General features: G+C 47.8%; 2 protein-coding genes across 7 annotated transcripts in view; one reads left to right on the top strand and one right to left on the bottom strand.

Moving 5' to 3' along the window:
* The window catches only part of GPRC5B (G protein-coupled receptor class C group 5 member B), a 28,089-nt gene extending 12,467 nt beyond the window's left edge, over positions 1–15,622 (top strand). For all 5 annotated transcript variants that reach the window (XM_074381981.1, XM_010340732.3, XM_039478178.2 and 2 more), the window contains 3 exons: positions 689–1,719; positions 12,607–12,743; positions 14,047–15,622. In XM_074381981.1, the coding sequence (XP_074238082.1) occupies positions 689–1,719; positions 12,607–12,743; positions 14,047–14,091 (1,213 nt within the window). In that variant the 3' untranslated portion in view covers positions 14,092–15,622. The remainder of the gene's footprint in view (positions 1–688; positions 1,720–12,606; positions 12,744–14,046) is intronic.
* Positions 15,623–17,011: 1,389 nt separating this feature from the next.
* IQCK (IQ motif containing K) overlaps positions 17,012–22,283 on the bottom strand; it is a 149,733-nt gene continuing 144,461 nt past the window's right edge. For both annotated transcript variants that reach the window (XM_003930143.4, XM_010340739.3), the window contains one exon: positions 17,012–18,119. In XM_003930143.4, the coding sequence (XP_003930192.1) occupies positions 18,058–18,119 (62 nt within the window). In that variant the 3' untranslated portion in view covers positions 17,012–18,057. The remainder of the gene's footprint in view (positions 18,120–22,283) is intronic.

Below are 22,283 nucleotides of genomic sequence, written 5' to 3' on the forward strand. Positions count from 1 at the left end.
CTGGGCAACAGAGAGACTCCATCTCAAAAAAAAAAAAAAAAGAAAGAAAAAAAAGCAATGCTGTGAGTCTTCGGAGTGAGGTCGAATCCAGGAGGTGAGTTGTGTGACCTTGTGCAAAGGTTGTCACCTCCTGGAGACCCTGTTTGTCACATATAAGATGGAGGTCCTAATAGGAGCTGTCTCACAGGGCATTGTGAGAACTGGATGCGTCCGTTTCCTGGCCCGGGGTCAGTCGGCAGTAAATGTTAGCTGTTAGCCTCGAGAGGCTGAGACCAGGTAATGCGTGCCACTCATTCTCCCAGCACAGCACTTGGCCCGTGGCTGTCTCTTTAAAGTTTCATTTTTTCCCCTTATTTTTTGAGAGGTCAGACATGGCACAGAGTATCAAATTCAAAGAATACAAAAGGGTACACAGAGAAGTTAGCCTCCTTCCCACCCTGTCCTCCAGCCACCAGCAAAGATGCAAAGATGATTCAGGGTTCTTCCCTGCACCCAGCCAAGGGTACAGATGGGACCCAAGCCCTCCCTGCCTGGAGAAGGGGGCACTTTTTCCTCTGTGTGCAGAGGTGCTGTGCGCACTTGCAGGTTTGAAATGAGGCAGGTCTTCAAGAAGTCAGGAGAAGGGGAGTCTTCCGGTGAATTGATCTTTGGTTCCCCCAACCATCTCCCTCCCCCTTGGCTTTTCTAGAATGTTCGTGGCATCAGAGAGAAAGATGAGAGCTCACCAGGTGCTCACCTTCCTCCTGCTCTTCGTGATCACCTCGGTGGCCTCTGAAAACGCCAGCACGTCCCGGGGCTGCGGGCTGGACCTCCTCCCTCAGTACGTGTCCCTGTGCGACCTGGACGCCATCTGGGGCATCGTGGTGGAGGCGGTGGCCGGGGCAGGCGCCCTGATCACGCTGCTCCTGATGCTCATCCTCCTGGTGCGGCTGCCATTCATCAAGGAAAAGGAGAAGAAAAGCCCCGTGGGCCTCCACTTTCTCTTCCTCCTGGGGACCCTGGGCCTCTTCGGGCTGACGTTCGCCTTCATCATCCAGGAGGACGAGACCATCTGCTCTGTCCGCCGCTTCCTCTGGGGCGTCCTCTTTGCGCTCTGCTTCTCCTGCCTGCTGAGCCAGGCATGGCGCGTGCGGAGGCTGGTGCGGCATGGCACAGGCCCTGCGGGCTGGCAGCTGGTGGGCCTGGCGCTGTGCCTCATGCTGGTGCAGGTCATCATTGCTGTGGAGTGGCTGGTGCTCACCGTGCTGCGTGACACGAGGCCAGCCTGCGCCTACGAGCCCATGGACTTCGTGATGGCCCTCATCTACGACATGGTACTGCTCGTGGTCACCCTGGGGCTGGCCCTCTTCACGCTGTGTGGCAAATTCAAGAGGTGGAAGCTGAATGGGGCCTTCCTCCTCATCACAGCCTTCCTCTCTGTGCTCATCTGGGTGGCCTGGACCACCATGTATCTCTTCGGCAATGTCACGCTGCAGCAGGGAGATGCCTGGAACGACCCCACCTTGGCCATCACGCTGGCGGCCAGCGGCTGGGTCTTCGTCGTCTTCCACGCCATCCCTGAGATCCACTGCACCCTTCTTCCAGCCCTGCAGGAGAACACGCCCAACTACTTCGACACATCGCAGCCCAGGATGCGGGAGACGGCCTTCGAGGAGGACGTCCAGCTGCCACGGGCCTATATGGAGAACAAGGCCTTCTCCATGGACGAACACAATGCAGGTAAAGTGGGCACTGCCCGGCTGGGTGAGACCCAGGGACGTTCATCCCAAAAGACACTCTTCTTCCTCTCCAGTGGGGATGGGCAGCCCCAGTGCCTAGGGCAGTCCTAGCAGATCAGAGCCCACAAATGTTAGCTCCTATGCTGAAACTGACCCAGATGTGGGCTTGGGTTGTTTGTTTGTTTGTTTGAGATGGCATTTCGCTCTTGTTGCCCAGGCTGGAGCACAATGGCACAATCACAGTTCACCGCAACCTCTTTAAACCGCAACCCCCGCCTCCCAGGTTCAAGTGATTCTCCTGCCTCAGCCTCCCAAGTAGCTAGGATTACAGGCACCCACCACCAGGCCTGGCTAATTTTTGTATTTTTAGTAGAGACGGGGTTTCACCATGTTGGCCAGGCTGGTCTTGAACTCCTGACCTGAGGTGATCCGCCCTCCTTAACCTCCCAAACTGCTGGGATTACAGGTATGAGCCACCGTGCCCAGCAAGGTTTGGGTTTTGAGTTTTTTGTGTGGTTTTTTTGTGTGTGTTTTTGTTTGTTTTAGATAGGATCTTGTTATATTTCCCAGCTAAGTACAGTGGCATGATCATAGCTCACTGCAACCTGGAACTCCTGCGCTAAAGCAATCCTCCCACCTCAGCCTCCCAAGTAGCCGGGACTGCATGCGTGCACCACCATGGCCAGCTGATTATTTTATTTTCTTGTAGAGACAGTGTCTCGTTTTGTGGCCCGGGCAGGTCTCAAACTCCTGGACTCAAATGATCCTCCTACCTCAGACTCCCAAAGCTCTGGCATGAGCCAATATGCCCAGCCTCAGATACAGATTTTTATTAAGTTTTTTTCCTCCCTACCAATTGCCAGCCAGTTTGTTTTAACGATACAGGTTTCTGGCTTCTTTTGCAAAGCCGAATCTGGCATCACTGGTCCAACTTTTCCACCGGGCTGCATGGTCTGAAACTGACCTGAGCCCATGTGCACCGGAAGGACCTGCCTCTGGCCCCTCCTGGCGTTGTGGCTGCCCTTTAGATGGAGATCCACTTGTCTGTTCACCACACTTCCCACCACTCCCTACTGCTCCTGACCCAGCTGCTGTATAGCATAGTAACCTTCATTCCCTGGCTCCCGCAAAGCATTTGAATCTACAGCCCATGAGCTGGATGGATGTAGAGGGCCACAAGAGGGATTGCTCCCATCCCCTTTCCTACCTCAGTCACCAGGAATATACTAATTTGGGCCTTGGAGGCAGATGTCTGGGTTCAAATCCTGCCTCTGCTACTTCCTAGGTGTGTGGCTTTGAGCAAGTTATATTGCTTTTATGAGCCTCAGTTTTTCTCATCTGTGAAATAGAAATAGTAAGAGGCTGTACCTCACAGAGCTGTTAGGAGAAGGAACACTGTGAGTTCAAAGCCCTCTTGGTACCTGGTATGCCCTCTGTGCATCTGACTTGGCTTCCCCTGAAAGGAGAATCTGAGATAAGGGCTCCAGTGCAGGTGGTTTAGTGGGGAGGTGGTCCCTGCAAGGGAGAGGGCAGGGAGAATGAGACTGAGAAGGCAGAAATGATAAAACAAGTACATTAATGAACCGGTCATCACCACAGGCAACAGAGGCTCAGTCGCACTGGGAATCATCTCAGGACCTCTGCTGAATGAGCCTCAGAATTGGCCTGGGAAGAAAAGGGAGGCTGGGGCATCTGTCCACCAGCTCCCATCTCCCAGTGTTATTTTGTTTCTGGTTTATGTTTTTGGTTTTTAGGGATTGAGTCCCTCTGTTGCCCAGGCTAGAGTGCAGTGGCACAATCACAGTTCACTGCAGCCTTGACCTCCCGGGTTCAAGCAGCCCTCCCACCTCAGCCTCCCCAGTAGCTAGGACCACAGGCACACACCGCCACACCCTGATAATTTATTGTTTATTTTTAAACAATAATTTAGACAACAGGGTCTCACTATGTTGTCTAGGGTGGTCTCGAATTCCTGAGCCCAAGTGATCCCCCCACCTCAGCTTCCCAAAGTGCTGGGATTACAGGCATGAGCCGCAGCGCTAGGCCTCCCAGTGTTATTAACATCCCCTATAACTCTGGAGACTGGGGTGAACAAGTATCATCGGCTCCGAGGCAGAAAAACAGATTTGCTGAGCGCTTGAGGTGGACACTGTCTAGGTACCCAGGGCTATCTGCCGCTGCTGCAGGAGGGTTCAGAAGTGACGTCCTGCCTAGGGGATGTGGCACAGGAACCCAAATCCCCTGCTGTCGATACTTGAGAAGTATCTCCTAGAATCATTACTTGAAGGGAGTCAGCCAGGGTCCCAGCACTTGAGATTGAATAAACTTGCCCTTTCTCAGTTCTTTGAAGACGCATCAGAGCTACAACATGAATAATAATAATAACTAGTATCGTCATCATTTGTTGAGCACTAACTATGTGTCAGGTACTTTTTTTTTTTTTTTTCAGAGTCTTGCTCTGTTGCCCTGGCTGGAGTGGAGTGCCATGGCATGATCCTGGCTCACTGCAACCTCCACCTCCCAGGTTCAAGTGATTAAGTGATTTTCCTGCCTCGGCCCCCCCGAGTAGCTGGGATTACAGGTGTGTGTCACCACACCTGGCTAATTTTTGTATTTCTAGTAGAGACTGGGTTTCTCCATGTTGGCCAGGCTGGTCTTGAACTCCCAACCTCATGTGATCCACCTGCCTTGGCCTCCCAAAGTGCTGGGATTACAGGTGTGAGCTACCGCGCCCAGCCACTATTGGAAATCTTTGACCTGCATTAGCTCATTAGTACTCACTACCACCTAATGAGGTAGGTCTTGTTATTATCCCCATCTTACGGATGAATAAATGGAGGTTCTGAGAATTAAATGACTTGTCCAAGGACTTTAGATTGTCGTGATTCCCTCTTCAGTGACATTCATCCAGAGGCCTGGTGCATGAGCCATGCTCAGTAGCTACCCATCCCATCCAAGACCATCCACATCCATCCTTCCCATTAGATGGACCCCCTCTCCTTGGCCAGACCCTAGGCTCTAGCGGCCCCTCTACTAGATAAGGCTGGAAATCCCAATGTGGCCTTCATCAGATGCTCTTTTTCCTACCAGGAAGTTCCAGGTCAGCAAGCTCATGTTTTTTTTAGAGATGGAGTCTTGCTCTTTCACCCAAGCTTACAGTGGCATGATCTCAGCTCACCGCAACCTCCATTTCCTGGGTCTAGCAATTCTCCTGCCTTAGCCTCCTAAGTATCTGGGATTACAGGTGCACGCTGCCACATCCGGCAAATTTTTTGTATTTTTAGTAGAGACAGGGTTTCACCGTGTTGCCCAGGCTGGTCTGAAACTCCTGAGCTCAGGCAGCCCACCCACGTCGGCCTCTCAAAGTGCTAGGACTACAGGCATGAGCCACTGCGCCTGGCCCACCCTCCTCTTAAAGCACTTAAGCGTAACCCATCTCACTGAGCTGTCAGGACAACTCTGTGCATTTGGAACGATGAGGACTATCAGTCAGACCCATGACCCATTTTACAGAGTGGAAAACTGAGGCCCAGGGATGTCAGGCAACTTGTTCAATCATTGGCTATGAGGACGTGGCAGCGCAGGGAGGGAAACGGTTTTCTAAATTCCATTATTTCATCCTTTCTTATAAAAATGCAGGCAAGACTTTACAGCCAGATAAGATCCAGAGATGCAAGGACTCTGGAACCCAGGTTGGTGTCAGCAGAGCTGGGGCTGGCATGGGGGCGATGGAGAGTCTGGAGGTGCCGCATACCCTGTCTGTTTCACAGTGACACATTCCAAAGCCAAGGAAGTTGTCTTTCCATTCCCCTCTTTCTCGATAAACATACCTTCATTACTGTTTCCTGGTGGCAAATAAGCAACAATAATAAGCAATGAATCAGCAAGGAATTATGTAAGTTCAGCAAGCAAAAATAATAGCCATATAGAATCAGCAAGGAATCATGTAAGTTCAGCGAGTAAAAATAATAGCCAGGTGTGGTGGCTCACGCCTATAATCCCAGCACTTTGGGAGGCTAAGGCGGGTAGATTGCTTGAACTCAAAAGTTGGGACCAGCCTGGGCAACGTGACAAGACCCTGTCTCTACTAAAAATACAAAAAAATAATAAAAATAATAGCCGAGCGTGGTGGTGCACACTTGTAATCCCAGGTGCTCAGGAGGTGGGGTGGGAGAATCACTTGAACCCAGGAGGCGGCGGTTACAGTGAGCTGAGATCGCACCACTGCAACCCAGCCTGGGTGACAAAGGGAGACCTTATCTCAAATAAAAAATAAAAGAATAATAAAAATTGCTTAAAATTCCTTTGCCAAGGGGCAACGGTTTGCTTCCACCCTCACATACAATAGGGCAAAGTGCTTCTTTCTTTTCTTTTTTTTTTTTTTTTTTGAGGAAAAGTTTTGCTCTTGTTGCCCAGACTGGATTGCAATGGCACGATCTCTGCTCACCCACAACCTCCGCCTCCAGGGTTCAAGCAATTCTCATGCCTCAGCCTCCTGAGTAGCTGGGATTACAGGCATGCGGCCACCATGCATAGCTAACTTTGTATTTTTAGTAGAGACGCAGTTTCTCCATGTTGGTCAAACTGGTCTTCAACTCCTGACCTCAGGTGATCCACCCTTCTCAGCCTCCTCAAGTACTGGGATTACAGGCGCGAGCCACCTTGCCCAGCCTGGCAGAGTGCTGCTTAACTGTGCTGCACTTGACAATCACTTGGGCTGCTTTAAAAAATTACCAACGCTTGCTCAATTGTAATTAAATCTGAGTTTGGATTAAGTATTTTAAAGCTCTCCAAGTGATTCTCAGATGTAAGTAACCAGGTTGAAACTACTGGTTTAAGTGGTGTTCTTCAGCATGCTTGCTTTAAATCAGTGTTACAGAGGTAGGTGCCGATCAGTAACTGCAGAGCTACAGTTTCCTTTTAATGATGAGGCTTAGCCTCTCTGTGCCTCAGTTTCCTATCTGCAAATAAGAACTCATGAAGTTATTATAGAGATTAAAAGAGATCAGCCACTAAAATGCTCGGAATGATACTGGGCCCCCAGGAAGCCCCCAGGAGAGGTGAGTTATCTTACATTATAAAGACCATGATACTTGAGTAGCTGTGGCATCCTGGTTTTACTTCAAGGAAGTGGAACCATCATGTTCAACAACACTGTTTCTTTGCCTGTTGAGTGTCATGGGACGGGTGGCTTTGAGAATCTAACAAAGCCATAGAACAAGTCTCCTTGCCATTAGGCCCTGTCACTCAATTTTCTGATCTGCAGCTGATGAATATTCTGCCTGCTTCTGGCTCTCGATGCTAAACAGGGCTGCCATGAATATTCTCATGCATTCATCTTCAGGCTTTTGATCAATTCATCCCTTGCAAAAAAATTTCCTAGATATAGGTTAAAGAGTCTGCTGTTCAAATCTTAATACAGTAACTCTTCACTTGGCATTATTAACAGGTTCTTGCAAACTGCGACTTTTAAGTGGTGTATAACAAAACCAATTTTTTTCTCATCAATGTCAGCAAAACAATGACACCATTCAAGAACCTCTTGTACGTTCTTTCACTTAAAGTTGCAGTTTTCAAGAACCTTTTGATGGCATTAAGTGAGGAATTACTGTACATACTACCAGATGGCACCCCAGAAAGTTAGACCAGTTGACTGTCCTTCCCCTTGATAAACGCATCAGAGCCCCATATCTCCATCTCTCCATCTCTCCGCCTCTTCAGCAACCTTGGATGTTGTCAGATCTTTTTAAAAATAGCCATCTTTTGAATCATCCCAATGTGTGTCCACCAAAATTCACATGAAGCTGGGTGCAGTGGTTCACAACTGTATCCCAGCTCTTTGGGAGGCTGGGGCAGGAGGATTGCTTCAGCCCGGGAATTTTGAGACCAGCCTGGGCAACATAGGGAGACCCTGCCTCTACAAAAAATATTAAAATGGGCCTGGTGCAATGGCTTACGCCTGTAATCTCAACACTTTGGGAGGCCGAGGCTGGCAGATCACGAGGTCAACAGATCAAGACCATCCTGGCCAACATGGTGAAACCCCGTCTCTACTAAAAAAAATACAAAAATTAGCCGGTCGTGGTGGCGCACACCTGTAGTCCCAGCTACTCGGGAGGCTGAGGCAGCAGAATTGCTTGAACCCGGGAGGCGGAGGTTGCAGTGAGCCGAGCTCGCGCCACTGCACTCCAGCCTGGCGCCTGGTGACGGAGTGAGACTCTGTCTCAAAAAAAAAAAAAAAAAAAAAAAATACTAAAATAAGCCAGGCATGGTGGCGTGTGCCTGTAGTCCCTGCTACTTGGGAGGCTGAGGTGGGAGGGTGACTTGAGCTAGGGAGGTCAAGGCAGCAGTGAACCATATTCACACCACTGCACCCCAGCCTGAGACAGAGACCCTGACTCAAAAAAAAAAAAAAAAAAATTCCCATGAGACCAGGCAAAGCTACCACAGAAAGGTAAAGTTGGGAGTCCTGGCTAGATGGCCTTTGTTCTAGAAACCCTTGCTTTGCTGGCTGGGGACTATTTGGCATGGTCCCTTGCCACAAGAGGAACAGCTGTTGGCATCACTGGTGCTGACCTCAGCCAGCTTGTATTTTAGGAACCAGGCTCCATGAGAGAGAGGCCTTATCCTTGAGCTCTTGATTCTCACAGAATAGCCAGTGCCCAGGAGCTATGGTTGGCCCGGTTCCTCTTGCATTTCAGCCTTTCGGGCTCTCTTCCTTTGGGAGTCCATCCCTGACGTGGTCATGCAGTGGGAAGGGCATTCTCCAGGCTGTCTTGTGGCTTTGCCAAGCCCCAGAAGCCTCCACCGCCTATATCATTCCACTGAGTGAGACCACACATATAGACAACTTCACCCACCTGCTGCTTAGTAATAAGTATCAACACAGCATAAGGCATGTGATAAAAGATTAAAATACACTGAGGGCTGTGGCACCTCGGATCATATCTCGGAACCGGTTAATAAGGCACATGAAATGTTCACTTTCAAAAGAGCAAGAAAGAAAAGTGTTCTTTCCTCTATTAGGGGCTTTGGGCTCTCCAATCTCATTAGGGCCAAGGCCTCTTTAAAATGACCTTTTGCTTCTTGCTGGAAAGCCCCGACTTGGTTCTGGGGGTGTGGTGGCTTTGGGTGGCTGTGGTCACAGCTACTCTACCCAGGAGGCTGAGGCAGGAAAATCGCTTGAACCCGGGAGCCTGGCATTGTGCACAGGGTCTATGAGAGAAAAGGCTGGCATTCCGCCATTTGAGCTTTGATTTCTAAGGGCACCTCCTTCTCTTAGGAGAGGTCCTAAGCAAGGTGGGTGAGCCTTGCTTGTCTCTCTCTCTGGCCCAGGTCTGGATAGGGTGTGGGTTGGGCTTCTCGAAGTAAGTTGCAAGTAATAAAAATCCAATATGAGTAGGCTAAAGCAGCGATCCTCAACCTTTTTAGCACAAGGGACCGGTTTCATGCAAGACAGTATTTCCATGGATCAAGGTTGGGGGTTTGGGGGGCGATTTCAGGATGAAACTGTTCCACCTCAGATCATCAAGCATTAGATTCTCATAAGGAGCATGCAACCTAGATCCCTTGCATCCACAGTTCTCAATATTGCATCCCCAATTCTCAATAAAGTTAGAGCTTCTATAAGAATCAAATGTCAGTCGGGTGTGGTGGCTCATGCCTATAATCCCAACACTTTGGGAGGCCAAGGTGGGCGGATCACTTGAGATGAGGAGTTTGACACCAGCTTGGCCAACATAGTAAAACCTGTCTCTCTACAAATATTAGCCGGGCATGGTGACCCGTGCTTGTGGTCCCAGCTATTCTACTCAGGAGGGTGAGGCAGGAGAATCACTTGAACCCGGGAGGCGGAGGTTGCAGTGAGCTAAGATTGTGCCACTCCACTCCAGCCTGGGTGACAGAGCAAGACTCTGTCTCAGAAAGAATTGAATGCCACTGCTGATCTGACAAGAGACAGAGCTAAGGCAGTACCTATGGCCCAGAGCTTGGGGACCCCTGGGCAGCAAAAATGAATTAGGTTTTAGAAATGGTTAGATTCTGGAGACTCAAGTGATAATACAATCTGGTCTTTCTCCATTTCTTGGCTGTTCACATCACAGCAGGCAGCAGCACCAGGAATGCACAGAGTCCCAGTAGAAAAGAGAAACATTTCCCAGGATGTCTGAACAAAAATTCCAGGGTTAGCAGTGATTGGACCTAACTACCCTTCCCTGAGCCAATCAGTGTTTCCAGGGAGATGTGATGACCTGATTGGTCACACCTAAGTTACATTTAGGGAGAAGGCAGTTAGTTGTAGCCAACACTCACCGGTCTAGAATGTGGGAGGGATATTCACCAGAGGAAAACCACAAATAGATCCTACAGACAGGGACCCTGGGGCTAAAGGGATAGATGGGTTGTAGGGTCTAGCCTTAGTTTTCTTTGAGGAGAAAGTGTTTAGAGGCAGATTCCCCCACCACAGCTGTGGGGTCTCTGCAAAAATTACAAGGAAAGCTGTGTGTTTCGATCTTCCTGCCCCTGGAACAGGTCTAGGCTAGGAATTAATAATATTAAGAGTCCGTAGGTTGGGTGTGGTGATTCACACCTGTAATCCCAGCACTTTAGGAGGCTGAGGCAGTAGAATTACTTGAGGCCAGGAGTTTGAGACCAGCCTGGGCAACATAGGGAAACCCTATCTCTATAGAAAACTTAAAAATTAGCCAGGCGTGGCCAGGTGTGGTGGCTCACGCCTGTAATTCCAGCACTTTGGGAGGCCAAGGTGGGTGAATCACCAGGTCAAGAGATTGAGACCATCCTGGCCAACATGGTGAAATCCTGTCTCTACTAAAAATACAAAAAAATAAATAAATAAATTAGCTGGGCTTGGTGGCATATCCTGTAGTCCCAGCTACTCAGGAGGCTGAGGCAGGAGAATTGCTCGAACTTGGGAGGCAGAGGTTGCAGTGAACTAAGATGGCGCTGCTGTACTCCAGCCTGGTGACAGAGTGAGACTCCATCTCAAAAAAAAAAAAAAAAGAAAGAAAAAAAAAACTTAGCCAGGCTTGATGGCACATGCCTATAGTCCCAGTTACTCGGGAGGCTGAGGCAAGAGGATTGCTTGAGCCCAGGAGTTCGAGGCTGCAGCGAAGTATGCACCACTGCACTCTAGTCTGGGTGACAGAGGGAGACCCTGTCTCAAGAAAAACCCTATGGACCATCTCTCACTTCTTTATGCTGCTTCCCGGGGAGAGCAACTCCTTGCTCAGCACCAAGCGTAGTGAGCTGCTTGAAGGCTTGGATATGCCAAAGCAAGGTTTTCATCAGCATGTCTCGAAATATGTGTTCTTCACCCTGCCTCAGTCTCTTTGGTCTAGACCAGGCCAATCTTCCCCTAATGTCACCTAAAATTCAAGTTGCTTCTAAGTAACTAAGTGTGGCGGTTAAACGCATAGTATCTGGAGTGGGTATGGTGATGGTGAAGAACCCAGATTCTTTGCCTGGGTCCCCATGCTGACGGTGCCCCTTAGCAGCTGTGTGACCTTGGGCAAGTTACTTAATCTCTCTGTGCCCCAAGTAAAGTGGAAATAATGTAAGTACATATAGTCAGCCTGGGCAACAAAGTGAGACCCCCGTCTCTACAAAAAAAGATATTAAAAAATTAGCCAGGCATGCTAGCATGTGTCGGTAGTCCCGGCTACGCAGGAGGTTGTGGCAGGGATCGCTTTGAGCCCGGGAGTTTAAGGCTACAGTGAGCTATGATCATGCCTCTGCATTCTAGCCTGGACAACACCCAGACCTTGTCTCAAAAAGGTGAAAATTAAATGACTTAAAAAGAAAGAAAAAAAATATTAAATGAGTTAATGTATATAGAGTACTTTGCACAGTGCCTGGCTCCTGGTTGGTACTCTGTGAAGCTTAACTGTGGAACTGAGGTGATTTTGGTCCCTGTCCCAAGTAATTTGCAAAGAAAAACAAAAAACAAAAAAAACAAGCTCTCTTGCTGCTTTTCAGCCAGAAAAGTGCCTCCCTTCAGGGAAGCTTTTTTTTTTTTTTTTTTTTTTTTTTTTTTTTTTTTTTTTCAGACACAGTTTCACTGTCGTCCAGGCTGGAGTGCAGTTGTTCAATCTTGGCTCCTGCAACTTCCACCTCCCAGGTTCGAGTAATTCTTGCACCTCAGCCTCCTGACTAGCTTGGATTACAGGTGCCCACCACCATGCCCGGCTAATTTTTGTATTTTTAGGAGAGATGGGGTTTCGCCAAATTGGCCAGGCTGGTCTCGAACTCCTGACCTCATGATCCGCCTGCCTCAGCCTCCCAAAGTGCTGGGATTACAGGCATGGGCCACTGCATCCAGCCATTAACCATCTTTCAGAGGGAAAAAGGGCTGACATGCCATCTCGGCCTCAGGTCTCTCTTTGCTCTTGTTTGGAATAACCCTACATGTGTGGTTCGAGTACCCCGTTCTCATCCCTGGACATTTTCCAGTGAAGACCCTTAGCAGCTTCCCCCTCTGCGTGTTGTCCAGAAACAGCAAGCAGTTTCGAGTACTGTGACGCTGAACTGTACATGAATGGCTTTCTGTAGTGAGAAGGCGCCTATCACCCACGGCCTGCAGAGGCTGCGTGGCTTGGGGGAGGCTAGAGGCCCAACCATGGCCTCCTTCCCCTGGTCTCTTGAGCAGCTTTTCCCAAACACACTGAGACGGGTCAGGCTCCTAGAGAGCCTAAGAACAAAGCCCTTTTGTGACTTTTGTTTTGAATCAGGCTTGTGACAAAGGGGAGGAGCCACTGGGCTGGGTGGATGGGGGTGCCCGGAGCGTGTTGTTGTTGCAAGGGAAGAAAGCAAAATTGTGTCTTTTTTTTTTTTTTTCTGGCGATGTTGTCTTGCCAATCCCTCCCTCCCCCAGCCCTCCGAACAGCAGGATTTCCCAACGGCAGCTTGGGAAAAAGACCCAGTGGCAGCTTGGGGAAAAGACCCAGCGCTCCGTTTAGAAGCAACGTGTATCAGCCAACTGAGATGGCCGTCGTGCTCAACGGTGGGACGGTAAGTATCAAGGTGTGATGCGTGGGCAGGAAGCCTAGGAGTCTACAGTGTGGGGGAGCAGCTTCAACAGGGACGTACTCCTCCGTGGAGGCTGCTCATGTGGCCTGCAAAGACTGCAGCTCAGATGCATGCAATGCTTTTATTTTTCTTCTTTCCCTTTCTACCCCTTTTCTCCATGCACGGAATATCCGCCTCTATTTAGAAAACCATCTGTAGATTCGTTTGAAAGAGTTTGTATTCCTTGAGGCTCTTGCACCAAGTGAATTATTTGGCTTTCAGAATACAGTGCCCCAGCTTTGTCCCTGGAAGGTGACTTTGGGGAAAAGCCCAGAAGAATGAAGCGCCCCGTAGCAGATTTTGCTGACATCCAACCTAGGTTAAGGTGCCCGGTCGCCCCTCTGTGGATCGCCCAAGCTGGGCGCCAGGCTCTCCCATTCCCTAAGAGATGTCCCAGGAAATTGAAGCAGCTATTTTTTCTCTCCCTCAAACAGCAGAAGCAGATTTACTACTATCTGATGCCAAACAGACCTTCAGCAGAATTGTCATGATTTATGTTTGCCTCCGTGGAATGACATTATTTTGTTTCTCCAGCAATCCAAAGATGCACTCTCATCCCCACATTTAATTTCCAAACATAGCTACATGCTTGTTTCAGAAACAAGGCCTGAGCCAGTTTACATGTGTAAATTGGATTTCCATTCTTTATATCATGTTCCAACGCCATAATTCAACCTGAGCATTCTTTCTTTTTTTTTATTGATATAAATCGGGGATGGTCTTTGATCTCTAGAGGGAATTTAGGTTTTCCTGGCCTTTTGAATGGTATGCTAGGCATTGGTTTGCATTGGTTTGGAACAGGCTCAAAGACAGAATCACAGATTTGCATTCTTAAAACCCCCTGCCATCCGCTGGGCTGTTTTATTGTCCAGTGCCAAGAAAAGCCTGATTCACAAGCATTCGGCCTGTGTGTTATAATAAATATGGTTACAAAAGCCCCCTTGCATCACTCTTAAGCCCTCCTAGTTCCTTCAAGGCCAGCATGTGAAAAAACAGTCAAGACAGAAAGTAAATGAGTTGAACGTACGTTCCTTAGGGGTGGGTGATTATTATAGAAAAGGGAGCTGCGCTTCCCAAGAACCGCAGTAGCTTGACACACAGCCATGGCTGCCTTTCCTGGGAATCACTCAGCCTGTCTAGGTAAAAGTAAGGTCACTTATTTTTGCCGCATTGTTTACGCATTGGTTTCTAATGTTGGCTTTGCAAAGCACAGAGTTCTCAGTGTGTTATCCTTATGTTATTCCAGATCCCAACTGCTCCGCCAAGTCACACAGGAAGACACCTTTGGTGAAAGACTTAAGTTCCAGAGAATCAGAATCTCTCTTACCGATTTCCCTCCCTGGCTGTGTCTTTCTTGAGGGAGAAATCTCGGTAACAGTAGCCGAAGCAGGCCGCCTCACAGCCAGGAAATTTGGAAATCCTAGCCAAGGGGATTTCGTGTAAATGTGAACACTGACGAACTGAAAAGCTAACACCGACTGCCCTCCCCTCCCCTGCCACACACACAGACACGTAATACCAGAGCAACCTCAATCCCTGCAAACTAAAGCCAAGCTAATTGCAAATAGTATTAGGCTCACTCGAAAATGTGGCTGGGAAGACTCTTTCATCCTTTGGGGGTAGAACAGAACCAAATTCACAGCTGGTGGGCCAGGCTGGTGTTGGTTGGAGGTGGGGGATCCCCACCCTACCACCCCTCCCCAGCAAGTGCTGGACCCCGGGTGGCCTCTTGGAGATGACCGTTGCGTTGAGGAGGACAAATGGGGACTTTTCCACCGGCTTGCCTGGTGGTTTGCACATTTCACGGGGGTCGTGAGAGTTAAGGAGGTCGTGGGTGGGATTCCAAGGCAAGGCCCAGCTGAATCATGGCGTGAGCTTTATAGCCAGTGGAGGTGGAGGGACCCTGGCATGTGCCAAAGAAGAGGCCCTCTGGGTGATGAAGTGACCATCACATTTGGAAAACGATCAACCACTGTTCCTTCTATGGGGCTCTTGCTCTAGCGTCTATGTGGCGAGAACACAGGCCCCGCCCCCTTCCCTTGTAGAGCCATAGAAATAATCTGGCTTGGGCAGCAGTCTCTTCTTCCCTTGATCATCTCACCCTGTACCTGCACTTACGGGTGTTTCTCTAAGCCCTTTCCCAATTTTGTTCCCTTGTTCATTTCAAGAGCTCCAATGGGGTCCCCAGGTTAAAGCCCCTCCAGGAGGCGGGTTGGAAGGCAGGCATCACGGCAGGTTTTCCGAGATAATGTCACCTAGCGGAGCTTCGGGGGTGCCCGCTAGGATGCAGAGGTGACATCCCGCTGCCCCGCAAGCAGTGACACCTTGGGTCCTTTCCGTGGATGTGGTGAAGGTTGCTGGATGGAATGGATCACATGAGGGTTTCCTGTTGCTTTTGGAGGGTGTGGGGGATATTCGGTCATGGCTCTTCTGCAGGTTCCATGAAAACGGCCCTTTTCCAAGCTCATTGTTTCTGTCATGGCTTCCATCCCTCCTGAGCAAGTCATTCCTTTATTATTTGGCATTTTGAACATCTCGGCCATTCAAAGCCCCGTGTTCTCTGCTCTGTTTGGCCAGCATAACCTCCAGCATCGATTCAAAGCCAAGAGTTTTAACCTGACGGCATGGAATGTATAAATGAGGGGAGGTCCTTCTGCAGATACACTAATCACTACATTGCTTTTTCTATAAAACTACCCATAAGCCTTTAACCTTTAAAGAAAATGAAAAAAAGGTTAGTGTTTGGGGGCTGGGGGAGGACTGACCTCTTCATAAGCCAGTACGTCTGAGCTGAGTACGTTTTAATAAACCTTTTGATATTTCTCGAGGCCCTAGTCTCTGCTATCACCCCTTCCCGCCCCATCCTTGCAAAGCGCTGGGGAAAATAAGGCCAATCTGGCCCTCCCTGTGTGGCCCTCCTTCGAGTTTCCCTTAACAGCGAGTGCATTTCCTTGTGTTACACCCACGGGGAAGAAAACGCATGGCCCCAGAATGCCGCCCCCATCCGCCCGCCCCAGAAGCGCCCCGCCTCTGCCCAGAGCATGCGCTTGCTTCTAGAGAATCCCGCTCCAGTCATTACGTGGACTGAAAACGTGAGTCCAGGGGAGGGGTGGGAGGGAATGAAGCTAGGGCCTGGGGTGGGGGTAGTTGCATGCAGACCCCGTATTCTGAGAAAGAAAGAAAAATCTTTAAACACCTCAGTCGTGTCTGGTGAAAAACGACAGCCTTACACATTCTCGTGCCAGGAAATGGTTACTCACCCCCGCTCTCTGGAGTCCTTTGGAGCTTTCTGATACCATTCACACCATGGAGCAATTCACACCATCGTTTTCTCTTTAAGTTCTTTATTGTCCAAGCATATAAAGTGAGCACAGCACAAATGGCTGCCAGTGGAAAGTCACGCTTCCCCGGCCTAAGAACAGAACCATCTCTGAGCCATGGGAAACCTCACCGAAAGAGACCTTCCCCCGCCCCTTTTAATTCCGATACGTTATTGCACTTAGGGTTTTGTTTTATTTTGGCTTTTAAGGTTGAGCGTGGGCTGAACGCCTTCACAATGGGGGTGGAGGCGAGAGTGAGGGGAGAAGGGAATGAGCTGTTCTTTTTCTAATGACTTCACCTGAAAACTACCAAGAGGCATCTTATTTGCCAAGAGACAGCCAGCTGCCCCCAATGGAGCAAGGTTTAAAGACAAAATTAAAGGGCACCTCTGTTTAAGATCTGTTTGTGTAAACAAGACTTGTTTGGGGAAAACGACCTGGGAGGAGAGCATCTGTGATCAAAATCTCTCGTAAGCACAAATCGTTCTGTGTCTGGTTCCTAAAACCGCTTTGGGACTATAACAGCCACTCTTGTCCCCCCTTTTAATAGAAAATTGGCGTTCTATCCTGGATCTCTACCCACTGGAGATGGAGGGTGGGAAGAGAGGGAGTCAGTTCTGACAGCTTACACATGGGGAAGTTCTGTGCATCTCAAGGGTTTCCAGAGTGGAAGGTCTGGTTGTTGGAAGCTGGGCGCCCCATGCGTTTTTTTGTTTTTTGGTTTTTGGGGTTTTTTTGCCCAGAGGCCGTCAGGGCCCGCTGAACAAGGGTGAAGTGGGGTGTTGTGTTGGTTGGCCGAGGCTGAGTTGAATGCCTCAGGCCAAACCCCAAACTGAAAGGGAGCATTGTGGCTTTTATAATCCAATGATGCAATGATGATACCAGCTTACAGGAGTTCTCAGCAGGTGCTTTTTATTAATTGACGAAGAGCTAAGGCTCATTTTTGATAGATAATATATATTTATTAAATGCATTAATGTGTGTTTTATAATGTACCTTTATCTTCCCCCCTGGCTGACTGTTGCATACTTATAAAAAAAAAAGTTAAAGAAATTTCAAGACAATCAATATGTACCATAAATGACTATATAAATATTACAAATTTAAAAGGTTGTAAAGCATGGGCAGATAGGTTTTATTTTCAGAATGCTGTTCTTAACACGAAAATAAAGGCTTTACTATTTACTTAAGATGTGTAGTAGCTTGTCCAAACAACCCAATACAACTAACTACTAGGCTTTCGGGTCTGCCCTGAGGCTCACAGTCTGTGGCATTTTAAATGGGACAATCTTGGTTAACAGAAAACCACAGAACAAATTAGGGTAATAAGTTTATTTACCCATAAAAGCAGGAACTTTCTATATAATGCTTTGGGACTTAAGACAAAAATTCTTTGTTTCATCTGTCTAGGTTTAAATGTCTCATCTTGTTGGGTTTGCAATACAATTTCAGGGCGAGTCTCCTTTGAAAATGATCATCAGTATAAGGTCTTTTTTATAAAAAGACTAGTCAGTCACCAGGTAAACTTAAAACCCAGTTCAGAGGTTGGGGACTTAAATTAGAATATGGATCTTTGCAAAGGCAGCCAAAAGGGAGAAAACTCGTAATAAGAGCACTTCTGTATCCCTTGGAACTAGAGTTCATTGTACATTTTAACAGCAGCTGGTGTAGAAGGATACCTCTGAGGCACTGAAGAAATATCTGGATGAATGAATAAAATGCGGGGATAATGCAGAAAGTGAAGACTGGTCCTTTCTTTTCTAAACTATTTGCACTAAAGCATGTTTGCAACAAATACTGTCTTGTACAGAAAAGATTCCATGTTCACATGTTCCAAGTTTTGTGAAAGAAATCACAAGAGAGAAAGCATTATTTGGACATTTTCCTTGCACGAGGTAACTTGTGCTCGGATGGGCAAAGATACATCTTAACTGTGGTTAAGATGGTGGAATTTTCATTTTGGCTGCAGGTACCACATTATCCTCCATTTTGCATTTCACTGCAAAGAAAAGAAAGGGGAAGTCTGGATCAGTTTACATACGCAGACAGGCTTGTCACTGGGAAACCGGAAACGTTGATGTGTGGACAAGGTCAGTTTCACCAAAACCCACGGTGCGCCTGCTATTCATGGTTCCGGCACCGTGGATCCGGAACGGGGAAAACACAGGCCCATTGTGCTCTAAGGCCAGCACCTGAAGGTTCCAAACCACTTCCTGGACTGTTCCTGGCCATTCTTAATTCAGTTCAGAAAGAGGTCAGAAGTGTGCTTTGCCGATCGGGGTACTGAAGAAAGGCAGTTTTACTAAAGATGATGACAGATTCCAGGCTCTCCACTCATCCCCATCTGTCACCACACACCCTGTTCTCCAGCCACCCAAAAGGGAAAACTCAGGGTATCACTGGGGTCAATGAAAAGGTCAGAAGAAAATCTTTGCTCTTTTGTCATGGTCTGGACCAAGAACCTGATCTCAGAGATTTCCTGTGTCTGCCAAACAGGAAAGTTAGCTCCATACAGAGCATGGCTCTGTTTGTAAGGGAAATTAATCCCAACAGATAAAAGCCTCTCCCCAAATAAATATGGAAACCCAGTCCTTTGGTGGGTGCATGGGGCAGAGGGATCCTTTTGGAAAGACCCTCTCTTTTAAGACATCTTCGTCTGTAGTGTCCAAGTGCTTGCCCATATGGGAATGTCTTGAAAAGTTGTTTGAACCAGGCCACAGGCTCTGATGATTTGTGGAGAGCATCGTTCTAGTAAAAAGGGTGTTTGAGCTTGTTACCATGTAGGGCTGAGGTCTCAATTGAACCTGCCCCCGTCCTGACCTCCCAGCAACTATGGGCATGCACCAGCCAGATGAGGTGAAGAGGTGGGTATGTACATCGTCTCATGAAATGCATTCTTTTGTTGTTTTTTTTTTGGGGACAGAGTCTCTCAGTTATCCAGCCTGGATTGCAGTGACAAGATCTCAGCTCACTGCAACCTCAGCCTCTCGAGTAGCTACAGGCATGCACCACCATGTCCTGCTAGTTTTTGTATTGTTAGTATTGCCATGTTGCCCAGGCTGGTCTTGAACTCCTAGCCTCAAGTGATCCACCCGCCTCAGCCTCCCAAAGTGCTGGGGTTATATATAGGCATGAGCCACTGTGCCTGGCCCTAATGTGGTCATTTTCTGATGGAGGTGGGATGAGTGCCTTCGGCAACACAGTCCAGCCCCACAGTCTTCAAACTGAGAGCAAGGGTTCTTGGTCATGGTTCAGTCAAAGGAAATCAGTTTCCAGGTCTTCAACTTCCCATCCTCCTTTCCTTCCTGGCCCAGTGTGTAAAAACTACCCAAGTGCCGAACAGGAAGGCCATTCAAAATGAGGCCTCCAGAGTCTCTTTTATTCTCTATGTTTGACAACTGTCAAATTGTATCATGTATTTATTTGGTTTTGTATACTAGTAATAATTGTATTAACACAAATCAGAAATATTTTTAATATTTGGAGCCTGTGGTCTCAGGACATTTTAAAACATTTTTATCAATATATATACCTTTTTTGTTCCATATATATGGAAGCTCTATGAGCAACCACAGTGAAGACCCTATGTGCATCTAGACCCTATTAATGATGACACTGACCCTTCATAGTCAAGGATGCACCGCACCTCCCTAAAGACTCTCCCACTGTCTCACTGATCCCTGAGATGCTGGTGATTAACAACTCAGCAGAGATTGGGGGAGAGTCCTGAGTTGTAGCATTTGCCATTTCCGTGGCCTATTGGAAGCCAGCAGCCTGACGGACCTTAACAAAGTCATCCCAGCAATTCTGATGTAATTACCCTGGGGCCCAGGCATCAGGAGCTAGGTAGCTCCTGTGTGTTGCTAAGGTGCAGTCAGCGTTGAGACCCAGATGGGGTTAGAATCCCTTTAAAGAAACGTGACTGTAAGATCCTCAGAGAAATCTAGAATTATCCTAAACTTCTTAGCATCACGCAGGCTGGAAATAAACTGTGAGTATCACAGTGTAAACTGCTAGAGAGATAGCTGGCAGTCAGGCCGGGCACGGTGGCTCACGCCTGTAATCCCAGCACTTTGGGAGGTTGAGGCAGGTGGATCACTTGAGGCGGAGTTCATGACCAGCCTGGCCAACATGGTGAAACCCTGTCTCTACTAAAAATACGAAAATTAGAAAAATTAAGATGGGTGTAGTGGCGGGTGCCTGTAATCCCAGCTACTTGGGAGCCTGAGGCAGGAAAATCGCTTGAAGGGAGGCAGAGGTTGCAATGAGCCAAGATCGCACCATTGCACTCCAGTGTGGGCAACAGAGCTAGACTGTCTCAAAAAAAATAAATAGATAAAAAAGAGAGCTGGCAGACAGACAGATGCTGGAGGCAATTAGTAGCTGGAGGGAAGGACTGGCTTCTGGGAGGAATCCCCAGCCCTTGAGCTTTCTTCAGTTTTCTTGAACTGCCTGAAGGAAGAGTTCACCTGCGAGCTGTTGTCCTGGTATTTTACCCAATTCCTGTCCATGCCTTGACTATCTTCTTGCCTACTCCCTACCAGCTTATCTTATCTGGGAAAGGGCCCCTTAGTATCTCTTTAGATCATCACTCAGAAATCTTGAGAGAGGAGAGCGGAAAGGAACAAGCTAGAGACCTTGTTGACAGTGGAGGGTTAAGAGATGGGGTATCTCGAGTTGACAGGCTGGAAATAAAGGTGGGTGGTAGAGCCTCCCAGTGGAATTACCTGGGGAGTTCTGAATACCCTGCACAATTAGGTCACCATCTCTGGAAGCACAACCACACTGGAAGACTGCTTGGCATTACCAAGTGAAACTGAGCCTGTTAGTGAATACAGACAATTCCACTCCTGTATCCTACTGAAGAAACCCTTCTATACGTGTACTGGGAGGATGCTCGTGATAGCAAAAACCTGGAAACAACCCAGATATCCTTCAGCAGTTGACTGGATAAACCAATTGTGGTCTACTTGATCCATGATTACACAACAGTGAGCATGAGTGAGCCATAGCCACATACACTAACTTGGATTAGCTTAAAAACATTAAAGGAAAGAGGAGAGGCGTGGAATAATACATATAGTGTTATTCCATTTATAGCAAATCTAAATGCTGAGAGATGCATACAAAGGTGAGAAGAGCTCCAAAGAAAAACAAGAGAAAAGCTATCACAGAAGTCAAGGGAAGTGGCTTCATGGGGGAAGAGCTTTAAAAGTGTTGACAGCAGGCTTGTTTTTTTCTTGTAAATCTGTTTTAGTTCTTTGTAAATTCTGGATATCAGCCCTTTGTCAGATGGGTAGACTGCAAAAATTTTTTCTCATTCTGTTGGTTGCCGATTCACTCTAATGAATGTTTCTTTTGCCGTGCAGAAGCTGTGGAGTTTGATTAGGTCCCATTTGTCTATTTTGGCTTTTGTTGCCAATGCTTTTGGTGTTTTGGTCATGAAGTCCTTGCCTACACCTATGTCCTGAATGGTTTTGCCTAGATTTTCTTCTAGGGTTTTTATGGTATTAGGTCTTATGTTTAAGTCTTTAATCCATCTGGAGTTAATTTTAGTGTAAGGTGTCAGGAAGGGGTCCAGTTTCTGCTTTCTGCACGTGGCTAGCCAGTTTTCCCAGCACCATTTATTAAACAGGGAATCTTTTCCCATTGCTTGTTTTTGTCAGGTTTGTCAAAGATCGGATGGTTGTAGATATGTTGTGTTTCCTCCAAGGCCTCTGTTGTGTTCCATTGGTCTATATCTCTGTTTTGGTACCAGTACCATGCTGTTTTGATTACTGTAGACTTGTAGTATAGTTTGAAGTCTGGTAGTGTGATGCCTCCAGCTTTGTTCTTTTTGCTTAGAATTGACTTGGCTATGCGGGCTCTCTTTTGGTTCCATATGAAGTTTAAGGTGTTTTTTTCTAGTTCTGTGAAGAAGGTCATTGGTAGCTTGATGGGGATAGCGTTGAATCTGTAAATTACTTTGGGCAGTCTGGCCATTTTCACGATATTGATTCTTCCTAATCATGACAGTGTTCTGTTTGTTTGTTAAATGTTTAGAGACAGTCTCTCTCAGTTGCCCAGGCTGGAGTGCAGTGGTGCAATTGTAGCTCACTGCAGCCTCTGACTCCTGGGCTCAAGCAATTTTCCACAAATGTTTTGTTTATTGTTATATGTGTTT

This window comes from Saimiri boliviensis, chromosome 12 (genome assembly GCF_048565385.1).
Source record: "Saimiri boliviensis isolate mSaiBol1 chromosome 12, mSaiBol1.pri, whole genome shotgun sequence".
NCBI lineage: Eukaryota > Metazoa > Chordata > Mammalia > Primates > Cebidae > Saimiri > Saimiri boliviensis.